The sequence below is a fragment of the Artibeus jamaicensis genome, unplaced genomic scaffold, assembly GCF_021234435.1.
Source record: "Artibeus jamaicensis isolate MK-2021 breed Jamaican fruit bat unplaced genomic scaffold, CSHL_Jam_final scaffold_612, whole genome shotgun sequence".
In the NCBI taxonomy this organism is placed as follows: Eukaryota; Metazoa; Chordata; class Mammalia; order Chiroptera; family Phyllostomidae; genus Artibeus; species Artibeus jamaicensis.
The window spans coordinates 1,427,733-1,446,822 of record NW_026522049.1 but is presented as its reverse complement, the minus strand read 5'-3'; the positions used below and the strand labels follow the sequence as shown (position 1 = coordinate 1,446,822).

The window sequence follows — 19,090 nt, the reverse complement described above, 5'->3', positions numbered from 1 at the left end:
CCCCCGCTGTAGGTTCAGGGACCTCCTCCGAGCTCACTCCCAGACAGGCTGGCTGGGGCGTGGGTGGGTGGGAGGCACAGTGTAAACAAACGCCTTGGGAAGACACGCAAAAGCACGTCTCTGGGATCTCAGCCCGCACTGCCAGCGGAGGCATTGCCCTGCCTCCGGGCGCGGTGCATCTCGGGAAGATGCAGGAATGCGGTCGGAGAAGCTGCAGGTCCAGGCTCCGTGCCTTATCTCCACCGGCCGTCAGTCGACCTCCCCGTGCTGCGGCACTGACAGAGGAGGAAGCGGAGCTCAAGGCAAGGCCACCAGGTCGCATGCGGCAGAAGTAAGATTTGAACTCAGGCCTGTCAGACTCCAGAGCCCCTCCCTTCCCCCAGAGCTGTGCCACTCAAACCGTGACGACCGTGACCTAGCGGAAACGCAGCCTCTGCTGCAGCAGGCCTGGGCTCAGGGGAGGGGCTGAGCGTCCACACTCCTGATGACAAGCTCTCAGGTGACTGTCCCACCTTGGTAACGCAGCTGCAGACGACAGCACAGCCCTGAGGGCCTGAGAATCAGCAGCATTCCTGGTGGGATGTACCGTGGGATGGGTGGAGGGTGGGGCTAATTTTACACAGCTCTTTGTGGGCAGGGGCCTCCAGCTAACATCTGGGCTGCATAAGTATTCAGTTGTACAGAACACGACCCTTTTTTTTCTAACGTGCAAAGGAGTTTGAAAATTCTCTTTTTGTGCTGCAAGCAGAAGCTCCCCTGGTGAAAGAAGCCACGTCCTGCGGGACCCCGTTCTTCTGGAGGGTGCTGCGCATCGCCCAGCTCCTCCAGCAGCCCGGACACCTGTGGGCACCGAGCAGGCAGCGGTCGGTGCTGCTCTCCTCGCATCCCTCCCCCTCTACGCGCTTCCCCAAACGCTAAAATTACAGCAGTTGTGCGAACTGCTGGGAGAAATGGCTGAGTGCAATGGCTCATGTGTCATAAACCCAGGGGAAAGTCCGACTTTTCAGGAAAAACAAAATCAGGGGGAATTTTTTTTTTTTTTTGCAAAAATTCCAGAAGCCGGAGGGGGCAAAGAAACTTGGCCCCGGGGATCCTCCCAGCTGAGAGCCTAGGAAACCTTAAATGACTTTGTCGAAGGTTCTGGGCTGGGGTGGGGTGTGGTCCCCTCACGTGACAGCCCCGATACACTGCTCCTGGGCCAGCGTGGCTCTGGCCGCACCTCAGATGCCACCCCAGCTTCCGTTCGTGACTTGAGCCCAACCCTTATCTGTCGACAGCTGCGGCTTTCACCCCACAGTCTTTCACAGCCGCCACTGAAAATTCCCCTCTGGAAACCCAGCAGGTCAGCGCCATGCGTGCTCCTGCACGCACAGAAGACACCAGCCCCTGTGCGCCCCCTGTGCTCACCGAAGCCTCATCCCCGATCACTCTCAGCTGGGAACAACTCAAACGTCTTCCCACAATAGATGGAGCGAATGAACTTTGCTCAGTTCGCAGAGCGAGGTACCGGGAGGGCCTGAACTATAACCGCAGGCAGCAATATGGATGAACTTCGCCGCTATTGGATGAAAGGCAAAGTAAGGTTAGGAAGTCGGGATGGTGGTCTCGGGGGGAAGGGGCGGGGAGGGGAGAGGCCCCAGCGGGAAGGGCATCTGGGTGCTGGTCTCATGAGTGTGTTTGCTGCATGATTTATCAAAGGTTCCAACTCACAGTTTGAGCACTTCTCATGTACATATGTTAGGCTTGGATTTAAAAGTTTACTTTAGCCCTGGCTGGTGTAGCTCAGTGGATTGAGCGCGGGCCTGCGAACCAGAGGAACGCAGTTGGATTCCCCATCCGAGCACATGCCTGTGTTGCAGTTCAGTTCCCAGCAGGGGACGCACCAGAGGCAACCATACATTGATATTTCTCTTCCTCTCTCCTTCCTTTCCCCTCTAAAGTAAAAAATTTTTTTTAAGTTTACTTAAAAAAAACAACAACAAGATTTAACAGTCCCCTCTAAACCAAAAGCCTTTCTCTGACTGCAGAGCAGCATCTGGAAGGTGTGGGCGTAGGTGCGGGCGTCCCACCTCCCCGGCTCCAGTGGCCTGCTTGGTGGAGTCCCCTGTGTGGCGGGAGCTGGTCTCCCCCTGCCCCACCGCTGTGCCGCCAGCCAGGGCCGCAGCCCCTCCGACCAGCGAGGAATGAGATGGCTCCTCGCTGGGCTCCCTGCTTCCTGTCTCTCCCTCCAGTGACTTCCAGGGCGATGGTTCTACGCCTCTGCTTTTCAAACCTGCAAACCACACCGCTGCCACCAGCACCGAGGGCGGTGTCCAACCCATCTCCTCTGCATGGCCCCCGAGTGCCCTTTGGATAAATCGAGCCGCAGGATCCCTTTGCACGTGACCCACAGGAGGCTCCCTAATGACCCCGTTCTCCAGCCAAAACGTCCCTTCACTGTCGTTGCCCCTGCGGGTTCTGCTGCCTGTATCCTGTGTGTGCAGGAGAGGAAGCCCAGGTCCCCTCAGCCCCATTCATTCTTCCCGGAAGGGCACACTCGGATGTCCTCGGCCTGACTGAGGATGTGGGTCTCATCCAATCACTCTCCCACCACCTCCACCCCGAGCGGCAGTCAGCCCTCAGCACCTGCTTGCCCAGCCCATGCAGGTGTAGCCGTCACCACGGAACCAGCTCCAATGGTCCCGATGAGGTCCTGAGCTCCTTTTCAGAGACAAGAGACCAAAATTCTCACTCCCCGTCCCTTCACCCCAGAACCAAGGGACAGGACAGGACCAGAACTTGAACCTGGGAACCTTTCCAAGCGAAGGGTCCACCATCCTGGAAGATCTAGTGCTGATGCTACTTTCCGGGAAATGGCCAAGCTCCAAGGTCCCTGGAGAAAAGCCTGGCCCACCGGCGCTTCTGCAGACCTGTTTCCCCGACCCCCAAACCCTGCCCTGAACCCTGCACAGAGGGGAGAGCTGACAGGGGCCCCCTGCTTCCTGTGGGCCGACCCAGCACTGAACTAAGAGCTCTTTCTTTTCTCACACAGCGGTGGCATGGTTTGGGCCTCTCTGTGCTTATGGCAGTGAACCCTGGTGCAGGAACATTGCCCCTTGACAGGAGCAGGAGAGCAAAGAGTTTCTGGATGTTTCTTCCCCTGGCACCCACCCAGTCTGGCCCTGACACTTCCAAAACCCACACGGAGTGCACCTGGCAGGGAGAACACTGCCCGCGGAGCATCAGAGATGGCGTGGCAAGCTTCCTCCAGCTGCACCACGGAGCCGCTGACTCATACGTCGGATTCAATAAATGACAGGGACCAAGATCACAGGGGCTTTACAGTCAGCTGCAACTCAGATGCCATAGTTCCCTTTCCTCTTAGGTCACACCTATCTAAGAAAGCCCTGCTTGTTCAGAGACCCAGGGTAGGCATTCCTGGCCCACAGACCAGGGCTGGGTGCTTCTCGGCCCTCCCCATTCGGGCGGCAGGGGGATGGGAGATAGAGCGAGGCAACGCTGGCCCAGCAGCTTGCTGAGGGAGCCGACGACACCCTGGCCCGGTCGCGTTGCAGGAGAGCCTTCACGGACGCCAGTCGGCAGAATTGAGCAGTCCCTCACAGGCAAACAGTAGGCATGAGCACCGAGTCTCAGACCCAGCCCAGCTGACCTTCCCAGGAACGAGGTAGCGGCCATCAACAAGCCAGAAAAAGGCCGGCGGAAATGCTGTCACCGAGACCCCTCTGAGAGGGTCCAAATCATGCCATTGTGTGACATTTCTTTGGAAGGGTGGCTGTCCTAATCAGCGCTCCAATCTTTGGGCGCCGTGTATATCAAGTAACAGTCCCTTCTTCCCCCAGCCCTGGTGTACTTTTTTCTAGGCACCACCTCACCTGGCCCCCAAGCTCTGCTGTGTGTGGGCTGTGTGACCTTGGACAGGTTGCCCACAGTCTCTGAGGCTGTGACGCTGCATCTGTGAGCAGCAGGCCATGACAGAGCGTGTACATCACGGGGGTGCCGTGTGACACGAGAGTGCAGGTGACGTGCCTGTCACAGGGCCGGCGCTCGGGGAGGAGCTGCTCTGTCCCACAAGCTTGGGGGAACCCTGCTGTCTTCAGATGAACCCTCTAGGTGCCAACCCCCCCTGCATTTTTTTGCTTCCCTTGTCCTGTGTTTTTGCAAACAGGGACACCCCTGTGAAAACTGGGAGGTGAAAGTGAGGATGTCACCCAGAGCACAGCAGGCCCACGGAGGCTGGCTTGAGGTCGAGATTAGTCTGTTCCTGAACAGCTCCCTTTGACGCTGTCCATCTGAAATTCTGCCCTGGCCGGGTGGCTCAGTTGCTTGCAGTGTTATTCTCCACACTGAAAGGTTGCAGGCTCCATCCTGAGTCAGGGGGCGTCCAGAAAGCAACCGATTGATATTTCTTTGTCATATCAGTGTATTTCCCTCTCTCAAATCAATTGGGAAAAAAAAGAAAGAAAAAAAGCAATTGAGAAACCTAGGGCAAAGAGTACTGAGTTAGAAGGAAAATGATGCCTAAGTTGATTTCCAAACTTGGGGCCTGGCCAGAGTCCTTGTCCCGCCGCAGCCCGGCCGTCCACATTCCCATAGTCCAGTGCTGTCCACACAGGCCAGGGCTCCCCACAGCAGACCAACCACCGCTGGGGAACAGGAACGGGGATGGGGCATCCCGGGAGCTTACTACGCACTCCACAGACACAGTGCTCTTGAGGCTGCAAACTCCCAGCCGGACCAGTGGTTTTGTGGACAGAGGCTTCATCAGCTTGTCCTAAAGCACCCCCACAAAACAAAACTGCAGGGGCAGGAAGATGCAAGGTGGTGCCTGGAAAAAAAAGTACACCAGGGCTGGGGGGAGAAGGGACTGTTACTTGATACACACGGCGCCCAAAGATCGGAGCGCTGATTAGGACAGTCGTCCTTCCAAGGAAATCTCACACAATGGCATGATTATACCTTGACCTCAGCCTTCAGACTCAAAAGACAAGAATTAGCTTGTTTTGCTTTTCTTGGACCTCATGTTCCCTGGGGCGACACCCTAAAGCAGTTCCTGCCTCCTCTTCCAGCTCCAGTTCCTCAGCCATAAGACAGGGAAAAAGACACTCACGTGGCAGAGCTTTGAAAGGTGCAAAGGAAGCAATGTTTGCAGTCAGTTTGCAGATGGCTGGTGAGACTCACGCTGGGGCCACTGATGTTTATTTCCAGTGACAGGTAAATACAAGGGTCCTCGTTAAAAAGCTCCTCCTTTTTAAAAGCTCTTCATGTCTCAGCTCCTCTTTGCTATAAGCCTGGACCCTGCTCTTTCAATGATATGGTTTAAAAAAAAAATTGGTTTGTACAACACTGTCGCCCTAGAGCGGACTCAGGGCTACCTCGGTGCCTTCCTGAACATCCCATCGAAACTGTCCCAGATTGTTAGGTGTAATTAGGCCCCTAAAAAAGTCAAGTACACACTCATGCCTACCCATGCCCTTTGAGCACATCAGGGGCACGGAAAGGCACCGCTAGAAGTGACCTAATCCAGTGACCTCATTGGAGAGGGGAATGCGAAGGCCCGGAGAGGACGGCCTGCCCAAGGTCACGCAGCAAGCGAAGACAGGCCCGCAGGAGAGCCCTGGCCTCTGACTCCCCCGGGGCAGGCGGAGGTGACAGTGGTTGTTTTTCTCTGTGAGGCCAGAGCTGCTCGTGTGTCCATCTCATTCCCCGCCTGGACCCTGGGCCACTTGAAGACGGGAGCCGAGTTTAATCACTTCTCCACCAGTGCCTGGTGCTCAGGGTCCGTGTCACGCTGAGTGCGGGCACAGCTTCTGTACAATAGCCAATACCTGGAAATAAAACTGTTCCTCTGTGGCTACAACTGTATCCCAGCAAGTGATCAGATATGTGGGAAAAGCCCAAGCCGGGTAGCTCAGTTTGTTGGAGCACCGTCCCGATACACCAAGGTTGTGGGTTCGATCCCCCGTCAGGGCACCTGCAAGAGGCCACACAAGTGCATAGATAAGTGGAACAACATATCACTGTCTCTCTCTCTCTCTCTCAAATTAATAAATAAAAATTAAAACAAAAAGAACTATGGAGCAAAAAAAGCTCACTCATAAAGACGTCCAGTCCTGGTCATACTAAACTGCTGACGAACGTGACCAAACCTCCGACTCTGAGGGAATGACCGATCAGACTGTAGTACGCCCAGGTCATAGGATTCAAACGGCATTTTAATACCATTTTACTTAACCTACTTTTTAACAAAGTGGGAAAATGTTCAGTGTGGAAGAGCCTGTTGTCCCAGACAAGCTCGGGCCCTCAGCCGCGTCTCAGAACCAGCGATCCGGGTGGCAGTCAGGGCCAGCTCCCTGCTCCCGGGACATTTCGTAATGGTGTCGGGAGCCTTCCAAATCGTACCAGAGGTTGAAACTTGCAGGCCCTGCTGTGCCTTTGGCACCACATTGCTACAGCTCACGGATTCTTCTACGTCTTCCCGTGCCCCGGTTCCGTGTGGGCCTCACAGCTTCGGTGTTTTGTGTCTGCGGCACAACTCACGTCTTTCCCCAATCTTCAATGTTAAAAAACAACGGCCAGGACACAGCATGTTGTTAAGAGTGTCCGTGAAGTAAGGCAAAGACAGGGCTCATGCCCAGGCTGCAGCCCCCTCTCCCCAGGTTGACCCCACCCCCACTCTGAAGGGACGGACTGTATCGCCCCAACGGTGGGAGTCACCGAGTACAATCTCAGCGGTGGCTTTGTCACTCCTCGGGATGAGCTGGTGGATTGTCTGGGAACCAAGTACGACACCCTCCCTTTTGGAGCTGGGGCAGAAGCACAAGGCCTGAGATGGATGCTCACAGATGTGTTTGTGAGGATAGAGAGGGCGGAGAAACGCCAGCTGAGTGATGCCAGGGGCGTGGAGTCCAGATTCCTGTTCTGGTGTGTTTTGCACAGAAAGCCCGACCTCAGATTGATTCCTTTATGCCTTGCAGGGCTGGGGGTTTCCAGGGTTGGCTCCTGACATGCAAGTGATGGTCTGTGAGCATTAATTCTTCTGGAAGTGTCGGGAGTGGGTCTTACTTTTCTATCTTGGATGTCGGACCACCAAGGAGGGTCCAGGGACCTGTCAGCGGACACTCAGGCTCCCGCAGGCCCAGGCTGGCAGGTCAGAAGGACCCATGCGCCAGGGAGTGACGCAGTGAGCTGAGTCAGTGCGCTCCCTCGGAGAACTCACCAGGGGGCTGTGCTGCGGGTGGTGAGCCCACCTCAGCTGCTGTGAGCTGACCTGGAAGGCTTCGGAAGCAGGTGCCCACGGACAGGAGATGTCGGGGTGTGCTGGGGAGCGGGCAGGGCGGAGCGAAGGCAGGAAGCACAGCCTTCTTCTCTCACACCCACCCTCCCAGTTCTGCTTCGCCCTCAAGCTGGGGGTGCAGGGCCCTAAGCTGGTGCATCTGAGCCCTGGAGCAAGGTGTTCGGGCGGCTCAAAGCGGAACCACTGACAGTGCTGCTCTTTTCACTCAGTGTGCACGCCCGTGTTTTTCTCTTTTAAACTTGAAAAACACAGTCAGAGAGAAGGTGGGTCCCTTGGTGACCATCATGCACAGGTGCTCAGCTTGAGGCAAAGGCTGTCCGTGGAGCCCCAGCACCCCCAGTCCCCCAGCCCTGACCAAAGCTCCTGTGATCCATGTCCTGTCACCAGACTGGGGACACCAACAACTCAGTTTTTTTTTTTTTTTTTTATGAAAGTTATCCAGGGCCACTCTATCTGCTCATTACTCTATTGAAACCATGATTATGATAGACAGACTAAATCAAATAATTAAGTAGGTGGGATACCTTTGTTTTAAACAACTCCTTTAATTTCAATAAGATCACCATAATCTTATTTTTTAGGTAGTGTCAACTGTCAGATGCAATGTGTGTGTGTGTATATGTATATACTGTATATACATATACACAGTATATACTGTATACAGTATATACTGTATATACTGTATATATACAGTATATACTGTATATATACATATACACACACACAAACACACAGTTATAATGGAACTCTTCAAACAGTAGGTGTAAAAACAGGTTGCTAGGTCCTCCAAGGCTTTCAGTGCCCCCCAGCTTTGGCGGAGCACCCCACTTGCCTTCCCTAATGCCTCAGCTTCTTTCCTCCCTTCACAGGATCTAGGCCCGGGCAGGAAAGACATAGGCCCAGGTGCTGGTGGGCACCGCTCACACAGAGCTCTGCCTCAGTACACAATGATAACCCAAACCCAAATATGGAAGATCACTAGTCATTTTTGCATTATAACAATTGTGGAGTTGAACGCCAAACTCGCTCCCTCAGCCAGTCCTCACACTGGGTTCAAAGTCTCCCCCCGGGGAATTCAACTCTAGGTCTGTTTAAGGAAAAAGATGCCCTTCCTGGGTGGGACGTCGTTTCCCTGTCCCCCTGGGCCCAGCCCCACCCCGAGGACACCGACCGGAAATGTCGCCCATCGGCAATGAGTCCTGCAGCTCAGAGCCCAGAGCCAAGACGTAGCTGAGGGCCCAAGGAGCTTAGACTGTCCAAGGGGAGACTTTGGTCCATCCAGGGCCTCTCAAGCCTCTCCTTGGAACCCACCCAAATCCTGGAAAGGCCTTCGAAGGTCAAGCCCTGTCCGCAGCACTGGAAGTGGTCCAGGCTGACGGGGTGAGCGACCCCGGGAGGTTGGGACAACACTTCGTGCAGAGGCCAATGCCAGCGAAGGCAAGGGGCCAGGAGTAAGAGCACGGGTGGTGGCCCGAGATCTGTCCCACTGAAACCACAGCTTGGGCGGGGGCACTGGGAGATGGCGGCCACGCCTGACCAGGGCCTGGTGCTGTCCAGCGTGGGCCCAGTTTGGCTGCATACTGTCGGAGTGCAATAAACGTGCCGAGATGCTGAGAACTTGACGCTGCAGCCTTGGCTCCGACTTCTGCTGCTGCCAGCAGGAGTGATGGGGAGGGAGGTGGTGGTGCCGGCTGCAGCCCAGGAGGCTGGGTGTGCAGCGCTGTCCGGGCAAGGGCCAGGGAGGGCCTGTCCAGGGTCCAGGCAGCACAGCAAGGAGAAAAAGGAACAGATGCTGAGGGTTCCAGGAAGGATTCAAAAGGCCCTGGCAACTGACTAAAGGCAACTCAGACAAAGGGAAGGGTTGATGAAATATCTACTTCCGAGGCTCTTCTTCCTGGAGCTTGAGAGGACTCAGGGTACCACGTGTGCCCACACAGAGATGCTCACTGTTAGTCGCCGGAGATAAGAAAACGACTCTGCCACCTGATGATGAGACAGAGTGGCGACTCGCATAGGTAAGCAGAGTCATTATAACTTGTACTCATGTAGGGACAGCTCGCCATACAGGCTGCAGTCAGCGGGGTGGGAAGGAGAGGTGCAGGGAGCTGAGAGGCCGCCCCAGCTGCAGGTGCCACAAGGCAGAGTTTGTCTTGTACCCTGTGAGGATAGCCTCTAAAGATAAACAAGGAAACTGTGGAGTGTGGCAAGTGAGCAAATAACACGGATGCGAGCATTTTAGAGATCCAAGTGCAGGCTACTTGACAAGCCAGAGGTCGGTCTTCCCCAAGCCTCCCCCTGGATGCCAGGGCCACGCAGCAGGCAGAGAGCTGCCTGTGCACATCGTCAGCCCTGCCTGGGCCTTCCTGAGGGAGCTGCAGGCATCAGGCCCTCTGTAAATCGTCCCAGAGAGAATCACACCAAAGGCTTTGGAGGAAACCTGCAAAAATTGTCATGGTTAAGGCGGAACCATAATGGAGGCGGGGAGCGGTGTGGCTTCCAAGGGCAGATGGACTCCGCCCTCTAAGTCATTCATTCACTGCAGCCTTGTCGGCAAGAACGCTGGGCCCCGCCAGACGGACTTTGGTCCGTCTTTCCCCCCCACTTTGTTCTCTGAGACCCTGGGCAAGTGGTTTCAGGTCAGCACCCTGGTCTGCAAAATGAGAACCAGACTTCGCACCTCGAAAGGCTACTCTAAGGACTGAGAGGCAGAGGGCAAAGGTCGTTGCTGACATAGCGGGAGCTCAGAACATGCCACCTCTCGCTTTCCTTTCATTAGACAAACATTTGAACATGCTGGCCACCTGCTAAGGAGGGCGGAGATTAAAAAAAAACAAGTTCTTGCCTCAGAAGGCTCCCAGTCCGTCAGCCGGCCCCACTCCTAACCGGATCCACCTTCAGGTGCCCCAGCTGGGCTCTCACTGTCCTGCAAAGAGGGCAGAGGCCCCACTCAGGGCTCCCGATTCAAGCTCAGGTCAGCAGCTTGGATGACCGGGGGGTGGGGGGGTGGGGGGCCTTGTTTTGCTTCCTGCAGAGTAAACCGGTCCAGGAACTGTATTGTGTTCTGCACCCACACTACTCAAAATTAATGAGCAGAACAGCAAATAATGCCGGGAAACTGGAACGGAGCCCATGCGTAAGGAAGGCACCTGTCGGTATCTAACTGAAAGCTGTACCCTCCAGCCGCACAGAGAAGGAATTCAGTGAAATCCCCACTTAAATTGTAGGTGGTCGCCTGGCACTGAGAATCGGAGAGACTGGCTCTGATGCTGACGCCCTCCCTCCTGGTCACCAGGATGATATGTCCAAGTCATCAGGACGACAAGGTCGACAGCAGCAGACCTAAGCTACCGGATCCTCGTTAACATTCACCGTTGTGCGTGCCCCGGCCTCTCGTGTAATTTTCCTGCCTTTCTACCACTTGTACTACATTCTAAGCTCACGTCTGTCTTCCAACTCCGGATACAAAGTCTTAAGAAGGGTCTACTAGAGGGGTCCCCCTGAAAAGTGCAGGGTGAAGCTCCCAATGTCACATGCCTGGAGGCGCCGGTGACGGCCTCGCAGCCTGTGTGGAGTGAGTGAGCCCTTCGCTTCCCAGCTGGGACAAAAGGGGCCGAAACAATGCAGGAAGGACAGTTTAGTTTAGGCGATTGGGACATCCTTCAAAAAAATCCACAGGAATGCCCAGCAGACCCAACAGAATTCACTTCTCGAACTACGAAGACGGTGGAAAGCACTCAAGCGCCTTCGCCCTGAGACCTGACAACCCACACTGATACTCACACCGCACGAACCTCTTGGACACACTCACACGTAAAACAAGGACACAGGCTCACATTTTTTTAAATATAGATTTAAAACCTCTTCCTTGTAGCATTTACAGTGAATAACCCTTCTATGTCCAAGGAGAATCAGCTCCCATGACAATGAAACCATGGACGGGCTCCCACCGGATGAGGTTCTGTGGGGTGTGGGCAGCACTTACTACATGTCCTCAGTCACCCAGACGACACACCCAGGGAGGGTGGGCCTGGGAAGCATCACTATGGGCAGAAAAGCAGTGCCTCATGTCGATTTTATCGAGGACAGGCAAGGGTGGGGCTTCTCCGATTGTCCTGATAATTACCGGCTCGCGCGTGGCCTTGAGTTGTTCCTCCCTAACGAGGTGACAGAGGGCTCCGAGCATGGGCCCAAACGCCAGTCACCGTTCGCTACAATGGAAACATTTTATCATCAGACTCACTGAAACTGACACCACCCTAGACCCGGACAGCAATCCAGCCAGGGTGGTTATTATCAGCAAGTTGACCCTACGTGACAAAGGTCTCACACCCTCATCTCTCGTTAGTGTGGCTCTGTCAGGTGTCCTGTGGTTGGTCATGAAGTGCGACATCCTAGTGAAGTCGAGAACTGGCGAGGTTTCTAGAAACCCTGGTGGGCAAGAGCTTTGGCTGGCACTGCGGGGAGGGGCGGAGGAACTGGGTCATCTTTGAAAGTATTTCCTACCCATTCTGCCTGCAGTTCTGCTGCAGAGACATGGATGGGTGATGGAGGTGGGAAAACTCCTTCTCTGTCCTGTGATCAGAGACTGAGGCCGACCGGACTTGGAGCCGTCTCCAAGGGACTCGCTGGTCACAGCACCAACTCCACCTATGGCGACGGTGTCAGGAAATCACTAAGACAGCTGAAAAATACCAGATGACCCATCCTCATCAGTCCTTTGGGCAACTTTCCAGAGCATTACTAACCCCTTCACACATCAAATTGCAGGTGATGGTAAAAAGGAACCTGTTTACGCTTTTAGAGATACCTTTATCATGGGACCTGGAGGAAAAGGAGAGTTTAAGTAAAGCCTGGCCACCGAGGAAATGCGTAAGAAAATCACTTCACCCGAGTTTTATCTGAGGGAAGGTGCCGGCATGACTGGCCGATCAGTGCTGAGCAGGAAGCTGATGGGCACCACAAAAAGAAAAGCCGACGCCGGGAGGGCGCCCAATGCGCTCAGTTTCCCCACAGGGGGGCGCTCCGGTCCCACAGGCTTCCCCTTGACCTCCCTCTCCGCCGAGGCGGGCTGGAGGCGGGCTCGTAATACAACTGACTAGTCGTTTTTCACTTGACCAGACCCTTGAGTGGCATCTAGAGTTGAGGCAAAGTAAGCCGTGAGAGGACACGGGGTTGGGAGGCTGGATGAAAAAGGTAAAGAAATAAGGAAAGAAAAAAAAAACAAAACTCAGAGATGCAGACAACAGAGGGAAAGGGGGGAGGGGGAGGCAGAAGACTAAGTCTGCCTGCAGCCTGAACGCTCAGAACTGCACCATGGCTGCGGCAGCGTTTCAGAGGACGTGCGCGGTCCCCGGGAGAGCGGAGGCGGTGCGGAGGGCTGGGCTGTGCTCTTTCTTCCGGCACCTGTGAGGCTGCGACCACGTGTCTGCCCTGTCAAATCAGTGGAAGGGTAAAGGCCAAAATTATTAGGGGAAACTGACTTGAACACGAAGTGTTTTAGATCATTCCCACAGTGACCTTCTAAAGCAGACAGAAATAGTCTCCGGTGCGCGTCCCAAGGCCGAGTGCATCACGGGGATTCGTCAGAGATTTGATCTGGCTGTCACAGCAGGAAGCAGAACAGGGCGCAGATGTCTAGATGACAAGCACTGTGACTAACACCTGCCCACCTCGCTTGCTTGCTTAGGACCCGATTGCACCATACCCACGAACACTTCATAAGCTAAAAAGATGTAAACGGACCTAATGAATTCTTCAGTTCCCACAGTAGAGAAGAGACACAATTTGGTCATGGCCAGGACATTTCTCTTTTACCACAGTGCTTCTCAAACTTAAGGTGCTGAGAAAGGACCTGGAGATCTCACCAAAGAGCAGATTCTGAGTGGGTAGGTCTGGGGTGCAGCCTGGATTCTGCTGTCCACCAAGTTCCTGAGTGACGCCAACGCCAGCCCTCAGGATGCCCCTTCTGAGCGGGGGCCTCCCGCTCTAACTGACCTCCTGATTCTGGGTGCATGTAGGCCATAGAGGGTGCACTTCCCGAGCAGACCGCAGGCTTTGGCTCTCCCTACGTGAGCCGCAGAGTCTGCAGGCCTCACCTGGTTCCGAAGAGTACTTTACAAACCTAATAATAGCAAAGTGCTCTTTCTCGGGCAAAGAGCTAAAGGACAGATTCTTTCATTAGGTCATTGGCCAGTTTTCACTTCCCAGGGCAGAACTCAACAGACAAAACCCAGAAAAGCGAATTTGCCCATTTACTACAACTTCAGTTCATCGTAAAGGGGCGTGGGAGGGGGGCGGAGCTCTGTCCTTGTTAACACATGCACACCTGCAGGCACGCGCGCACACACACACACAGAGAAAAACCTGTCAATTCCAAATGGCAGGAGAGACGAAATTATCTTCCCTATCTGAAGAAAGGAACTCGCAGTATCTACAGAAACCAACACCTGCGCAAACAAGGAACCAGCAGAAACGCTGCTGCCTCCTGACACAGAAGCGCTCGGGACTTCCAGAGTCGGTGGGCAGAGAAAGACACCTGAAGGCCTTGAAGGCCTTTGGTTCTGTGGCCTGGGCATGCATTGGAATCACTAGGGAGGACCTGAAAACGCAGACCGACCCACCCCGAGTTTCCCCATCCAACAGGCCCGTGGTAGGGCCCGGGGTGCTGCTGGTGCTGGGTGCACACGGACCAGGCCTGAAACTGCACCAGGTCTGCGCAATGGGAGGAGCCACAGCTCAATCCCGGAGCCTCCTGCCAGTGGAAACCGCAACTCACTCACCCGAGTCGCCCTGCAGAAAACGCCCTACCCAGGTAGCACAGGCCCTCGGACTTCACAACGCCGACTGAGAGAAACGCCTATATCTGTGTCCACACCAGAAACCCAGGGACAGTCCCCGCGAGGGCTCGGCTGGTCGGTCACTGGGAACGAGAGCCTGGAAGGCAGTCCAGGGGGGACGCCCCGCAGGGGACACAGAACGACGGCTGCCTCAGCAGTCTCTTCTCCCAGCCCCGTCGTGTTCACCCAGTGGTCATGTTCAAGGCCCCTGCCTGAGCTCCGGGTCACCCCCATCACACTCATTCCGAAAAACAGGTGTTTCTGTTAAAATCAGCTATTTCGAAACTGCCAACTATCTTAGCTTCCTATGCCAGCTTAAAAAAAAAAGTGTTTGTCGAATAACCAATCAGATAGAATGGATGCTTCCTGAATTATAAAGCTAAATAGTGTCTAAGAAACATGACTGTGAATTTTAAAAAAAACAAAACACACAAAACTGGGGCAGAGATGAGAGATAAAGGCAGGGAGAAAAATACACACATATGTGATTTTTATATTTCCTAACATCAACTCAGAATGAAGAGAAAAAGGCTATGCTTAAAACAGCCGAGGAAAGACAGGTGCCCTTATTGCTATTATAACTAAGTCTTGTGTCTTGTGTGTGGTGGCCTCTGTGCCATTTACTTGGGGTGGCTATCATAAATAATGGCTTTTGTTCTGAGAACTTAAAGCTGCAATCATTTCCTTCTCCTATGTCCATTCAAGAAAGGTTTTCAACAACCCCCCCGCCACGTCGGGATGGGGCCCATTAAGCCCTTGTAAGAAAACTTGCCCCAGGAAGCGAGGAGAAAGTGCAAGAATTGATGTCTTAAAATTAACTCTAGTGTGGTTTAATTTAAAAAGAAAAATCAGGCCAGGGTGATTTTATTCCTGGAACCAGTTATCTCTGCTGACCTTATTAAGCCCAGTGAAATAGGTCTGAGATGCTCCTTTTTTAAAAAAGTCAAGGCTATTTTAAAAACAAGTTTAGCAACCTGGTCCATTGGAAGGAAGTTAGAATGTCAAAGGCCTGTGCCCAAGGCCTGTGCCCAGCCAAGCAGTACAGATGCAGAGATGATGTCCTTTCTTCACGCTGGTTTCCTGAACCCCGTGGAAACAGAAGCAGGCTTCACTTCGAGCCACCTGCTGGAAGGAAAACCCCGAACTTATTTTAGAGGCAGAAGAGGAAAAAGAGGTGGACACACGATTGAAACGTAACAACTTCAGAGGACAGATTTTGAATATGGCAAGTCAAAACCTTCACTACACGGAAATGTTCACACCAGCAACTGCTTAACTTAAAAGAAAAAGAAGTTCCACAGTTAATTGGGTGATTAGCTAACAAGCACCACTTCCCAGACAGGGAAAGTGACTTTGGGAGGAGCTTGCATTGTCCTAAAAACAGTTTCTGCAAAAAATGAGTCCAAGGAACAACTGCCATTTTTCATAATCAAAGTTACAGATTTCTGGCCTTCATTTTATTTTTGTTTGTTCCTTCCCGTTGATTCTTTGTGATCTGCAGAAGGTAAAGGAACCATGGAATTATGAACTCTAGTGTAACTTACGGAAACCCAATCAATTCAAATAAGGGAAAACCCCTAGAGGCAGGCAGGACAGTCACCCATCACCCGCAGGTGGGTTAGCTTCATCCCGTCTCCAGACTCCCCCCTCAACACTTCCTGAACCTAACTGATCCAGAACTTAAACCTGGAAGGGGGAGGGGACTGAATATCTGTCTTTTAATGACCTTAAAAATGTAAATCTACCAACACCTAAGAGAGAGCAATATCAGCTTCCTTGACCATTTTTTAAAATGTATATAGCCTACTTTCAGACTTCTCAAATTTCAAATTCAGAGAAATTAAACAGTTTTCATTTCACTCCACACAAATTTAAAGATGTTTTTACACACCGAATTTGATGTTCTTGTAACAAAGACAGCCATTCAAGTAAAAGTCAACAGAACTTCCCTAACATAATAGGTGAGAACTCCTTTCTTTTCAGGCTGTGGGAACTGCAGGGATTTAGGCATGACCTGGCCCACGTAACGTGTGAAATGAGCAAATGCGAAGGAGGCAGGAGTTTTTAGCCATGGGGCTCTCCTAAGAAGTGCAAATAAATTTGTTGTACTTCAGTGAAAAATGCTGAAAATTCCACTATGTTGAGCAAAAACTATACATCCCATTTTTTTCTTAAAATGTTTACAGAAAGGAAAACTACCTTTAAATAACTCCAAATATCAGTCAACAACGCATTCTCCCAACATACAACCAACCAGGGCAGAACTGGCAAGAGCTGAAGGTCACAAGAATCAGCCTTTTGCCTGCAATTATGCTGGGATCCTAGGAAGCTCTTAATACTTTTCAAAATAGCTGTGCCTCCATTAAACTATCTAGAACCCTCCACTCTTTCTTCTCAAACCAAGAGTAACTGCGTCTCATCTGCACAGACCTGTCTACATGAAAGAGAGGCGCACTCTCATTTGATGGATGGAACTTCTGCAGTTCCATGCACAGACCCTCTGACCTGGAGAGACTGGCGCCCCCACAAGGTTAAGCTGAAAAACACAAGTAGAGGACAAACCAGACTTTTCCCTCTTTCCGAATCCTAGGCTGCTCTTGGAGAAGCAACTCCACGAAAACATACAAAGGGCTGAGGCCTGGGAACCCATCTCGCTGTTACTGAATGCAGTCCCCTTCCGACGGCGCCCTTCCGGGGATGACAGGCAGCATGCAGTACCGCCATTTTTGAAATTCCGCAATAACCGCAGAAAGCCATCTGAGAAACATAACATTTTAATAGAGGAAATAAATACTCCAGTACATGCAAGGTAAAAACTTGACATTGGGGGGAAAAATCACTCTATATAGTGTAAATCAGAAAATAAAACACACACTCACAGTAGATTCCCCATTTGCAAATCACATGGCAAGGGCAGACTCTTTCCACACCAAGTATATGCCTCATCCGACTTAAAAAAGAACAACATACAAAAAAAGGTAGCTACATCCATGTCTACGGAGTGAAAACTGAGGTAACCATTCTTTTAATCAGAAAAGACCAAAAAAGAAATGAACCCATGACTTCCTTCCTGCCCAATTAGTTAATAAAGTTTGGTTGAGGGATTCCTGAAGAGGAGCTGGGGTGGGGTGGGGGTAACCCCGCAACGGCGGATTACACGTCTTCAGTCTCCAGGTCCCTAGGCTGCGGGGGCTGCTGGGCACGGCCCGAGTGTGTGTGTAAACTGGATGCATGGCCCTGCCTTCGGGAAGATCCTCCGAGCATTTAACGTAGGGGGTGGGAGGGAGCTTCACCTATGATTTCTTTGGTATAAATGGAGAGGGGCAGACAATAAGTATTTTCCTTTAGCCTGGGGGTAGAAAAAGGGGATGGGGTGGGTAAAAGGGGGTGCTAATTCACAGAATTGGAATTCACTGGCGGTAAAGTCCTGGGCGAAGACCTCTCCCTTAAAGCCTGAGATAGCAGGGTGCAGCCTTCAGACACGGCGCAGGCCGAGTTCCTCAGCCTCTCCCTGTGGTCCGACATCTTGGCGCCCCCATCGGGGTGCTGCGCCAGATCCCTGAGGCACTGGGTCAGGAGCACGCAGGCTGACACCACGCTCATGGCACCACCGAGGATGGCAGTCTGCACGGCCTTGCCCTCAGAGCTCAAGGCCGCTGCGCGACCCAGGAACTGTGGCTCGGTGGCGAAGCCCACCAGCGCGCTCACCGCCTGCACCAACGGCCCGCTAAAGAGCGCGCAGCGACTGCGCGCCAGCTCGCTGGGCGCCATCTTGACCTCGCGCACGCAGGCCAGCAGCGCGGACGCGCTCGTGCTCATGCACTTGACGCCCAGCTTGAACTGCTCGCGTGCAAAGCGGTCCCGGGACTTGTCACTGGCAAGGGCACACGCATCTGTCAGGAACTTGAGGTTGCGAGACAGGCCCTGCGACACCTCCAGCAGCAGCTGCGGGGTCATGTCGGCCAGCGGGGTGGCGCGCAGCATGGCGCAGCCCTGCTCCACCTCGTGGCGGCAGCGAGTTACACGGTAGCGGTCCACCAGCCCCGGCTGTGCGGGCTGCGCACCGGGCGTGGCCACTGCCGCCAGGTAGGCCGCGTGGGCAGAACATTCCGTCAGTGACACCACCAGATCGCCCAGTTCCAGCAGGCTGTCTCCCGCCTCTCCGAAGCGGCCCATGTTGAGCTGGCTCTGCACGTCGTGGGTGAGGATGGAGAGCTCCTTGGTGCGTGCGATGATGGTGTCCCGGCACTGCTCAAAGGACTCGGCGCCTGCGCCGGTGGAGGTGGGACCCTCGCAGAGCACGGGCCTGGCCTCGCTTGACAGCAGTAGCAGGTCGGCCACCAGCTGCATCTTGCCCTTGCACTGGTCACACACGGACACTAGCCTTTTCCGTGGCTGTGAGCTGGTCCCGCCGACGACGCTCGTAGGAGCCGTAGGAGCCGGAGAAGCCGCCTCGCCGGTGGGCTTCCCAGCGCTGCCGCTAGCCATCGCGCCCGGGGGGCACTGGCATACCGCTGGGGAGCCCGCTACCGCCTCCGCTGCCTCTGCCGCCGCCCCCACGGCCGTCGCGACTCAGCTGGCCAGGGCCGCGGTGCCTTCCCCGCACCATCATGCCATCCACCGCCGCGGGCGGAGGGCGCGGGGCGGAGGCGGCACAGGGGAACGCAGTAAGCTCTTCGAGGTGTGGGGCGGGACTGTGGCGTTCGGTTTTCGGGAGGTCTTGCTGGAACCATGAACTGAGCACAGCAAACTCACAGTACTCGCTCCTTGTCGCTGGGCCGCCAGGAAAGTCCCTTCTGCCGGGCCGCGGCTGCCGCCTTTCTGGGCATGGCCCGGCCGGCCGGCCGCCGGAGCGGGAGGGCGGGAGGGGAAGCTGGGAGTTGTCCTTCCTTCCTTCCTTTCTTTGAAATCAAAATCCCTTCCTCAGGGAGGAGCGCGCGCAGCGGCTCGGGCAAGCTCT

General features: G+C 54.0%; 2 protein-coding genes across 2 annotated transcripts in view; both read right to left on the bottom strand.

Annotated features, from left to right (window-relative positions):
- The window catches only part of CFAP161 (cilia and flagella associated protein 161), a 60,426-nt gene that overhangs the window by 39,048 nt on the left and 2,288 nt on the right, over positions 1-19,090 (bottom strand). The window lies entirely within an intron of this gene.
- On the bottom strand, positions 16,889-19,017 carry TLNRD1 (talin rod domain containing 1). Its single transcript, XM_037164205.2, has one exon. It carries the CDS (start codon positions 18,616-18,618, stop codon positions 17,521-17,523), a length of 1,098 nt encoding a protein of 365 aa, XP_037020100.2. The 5' UTR covers positions 18,619-19,017; the 3' UTR covers positions 16,889-17,520.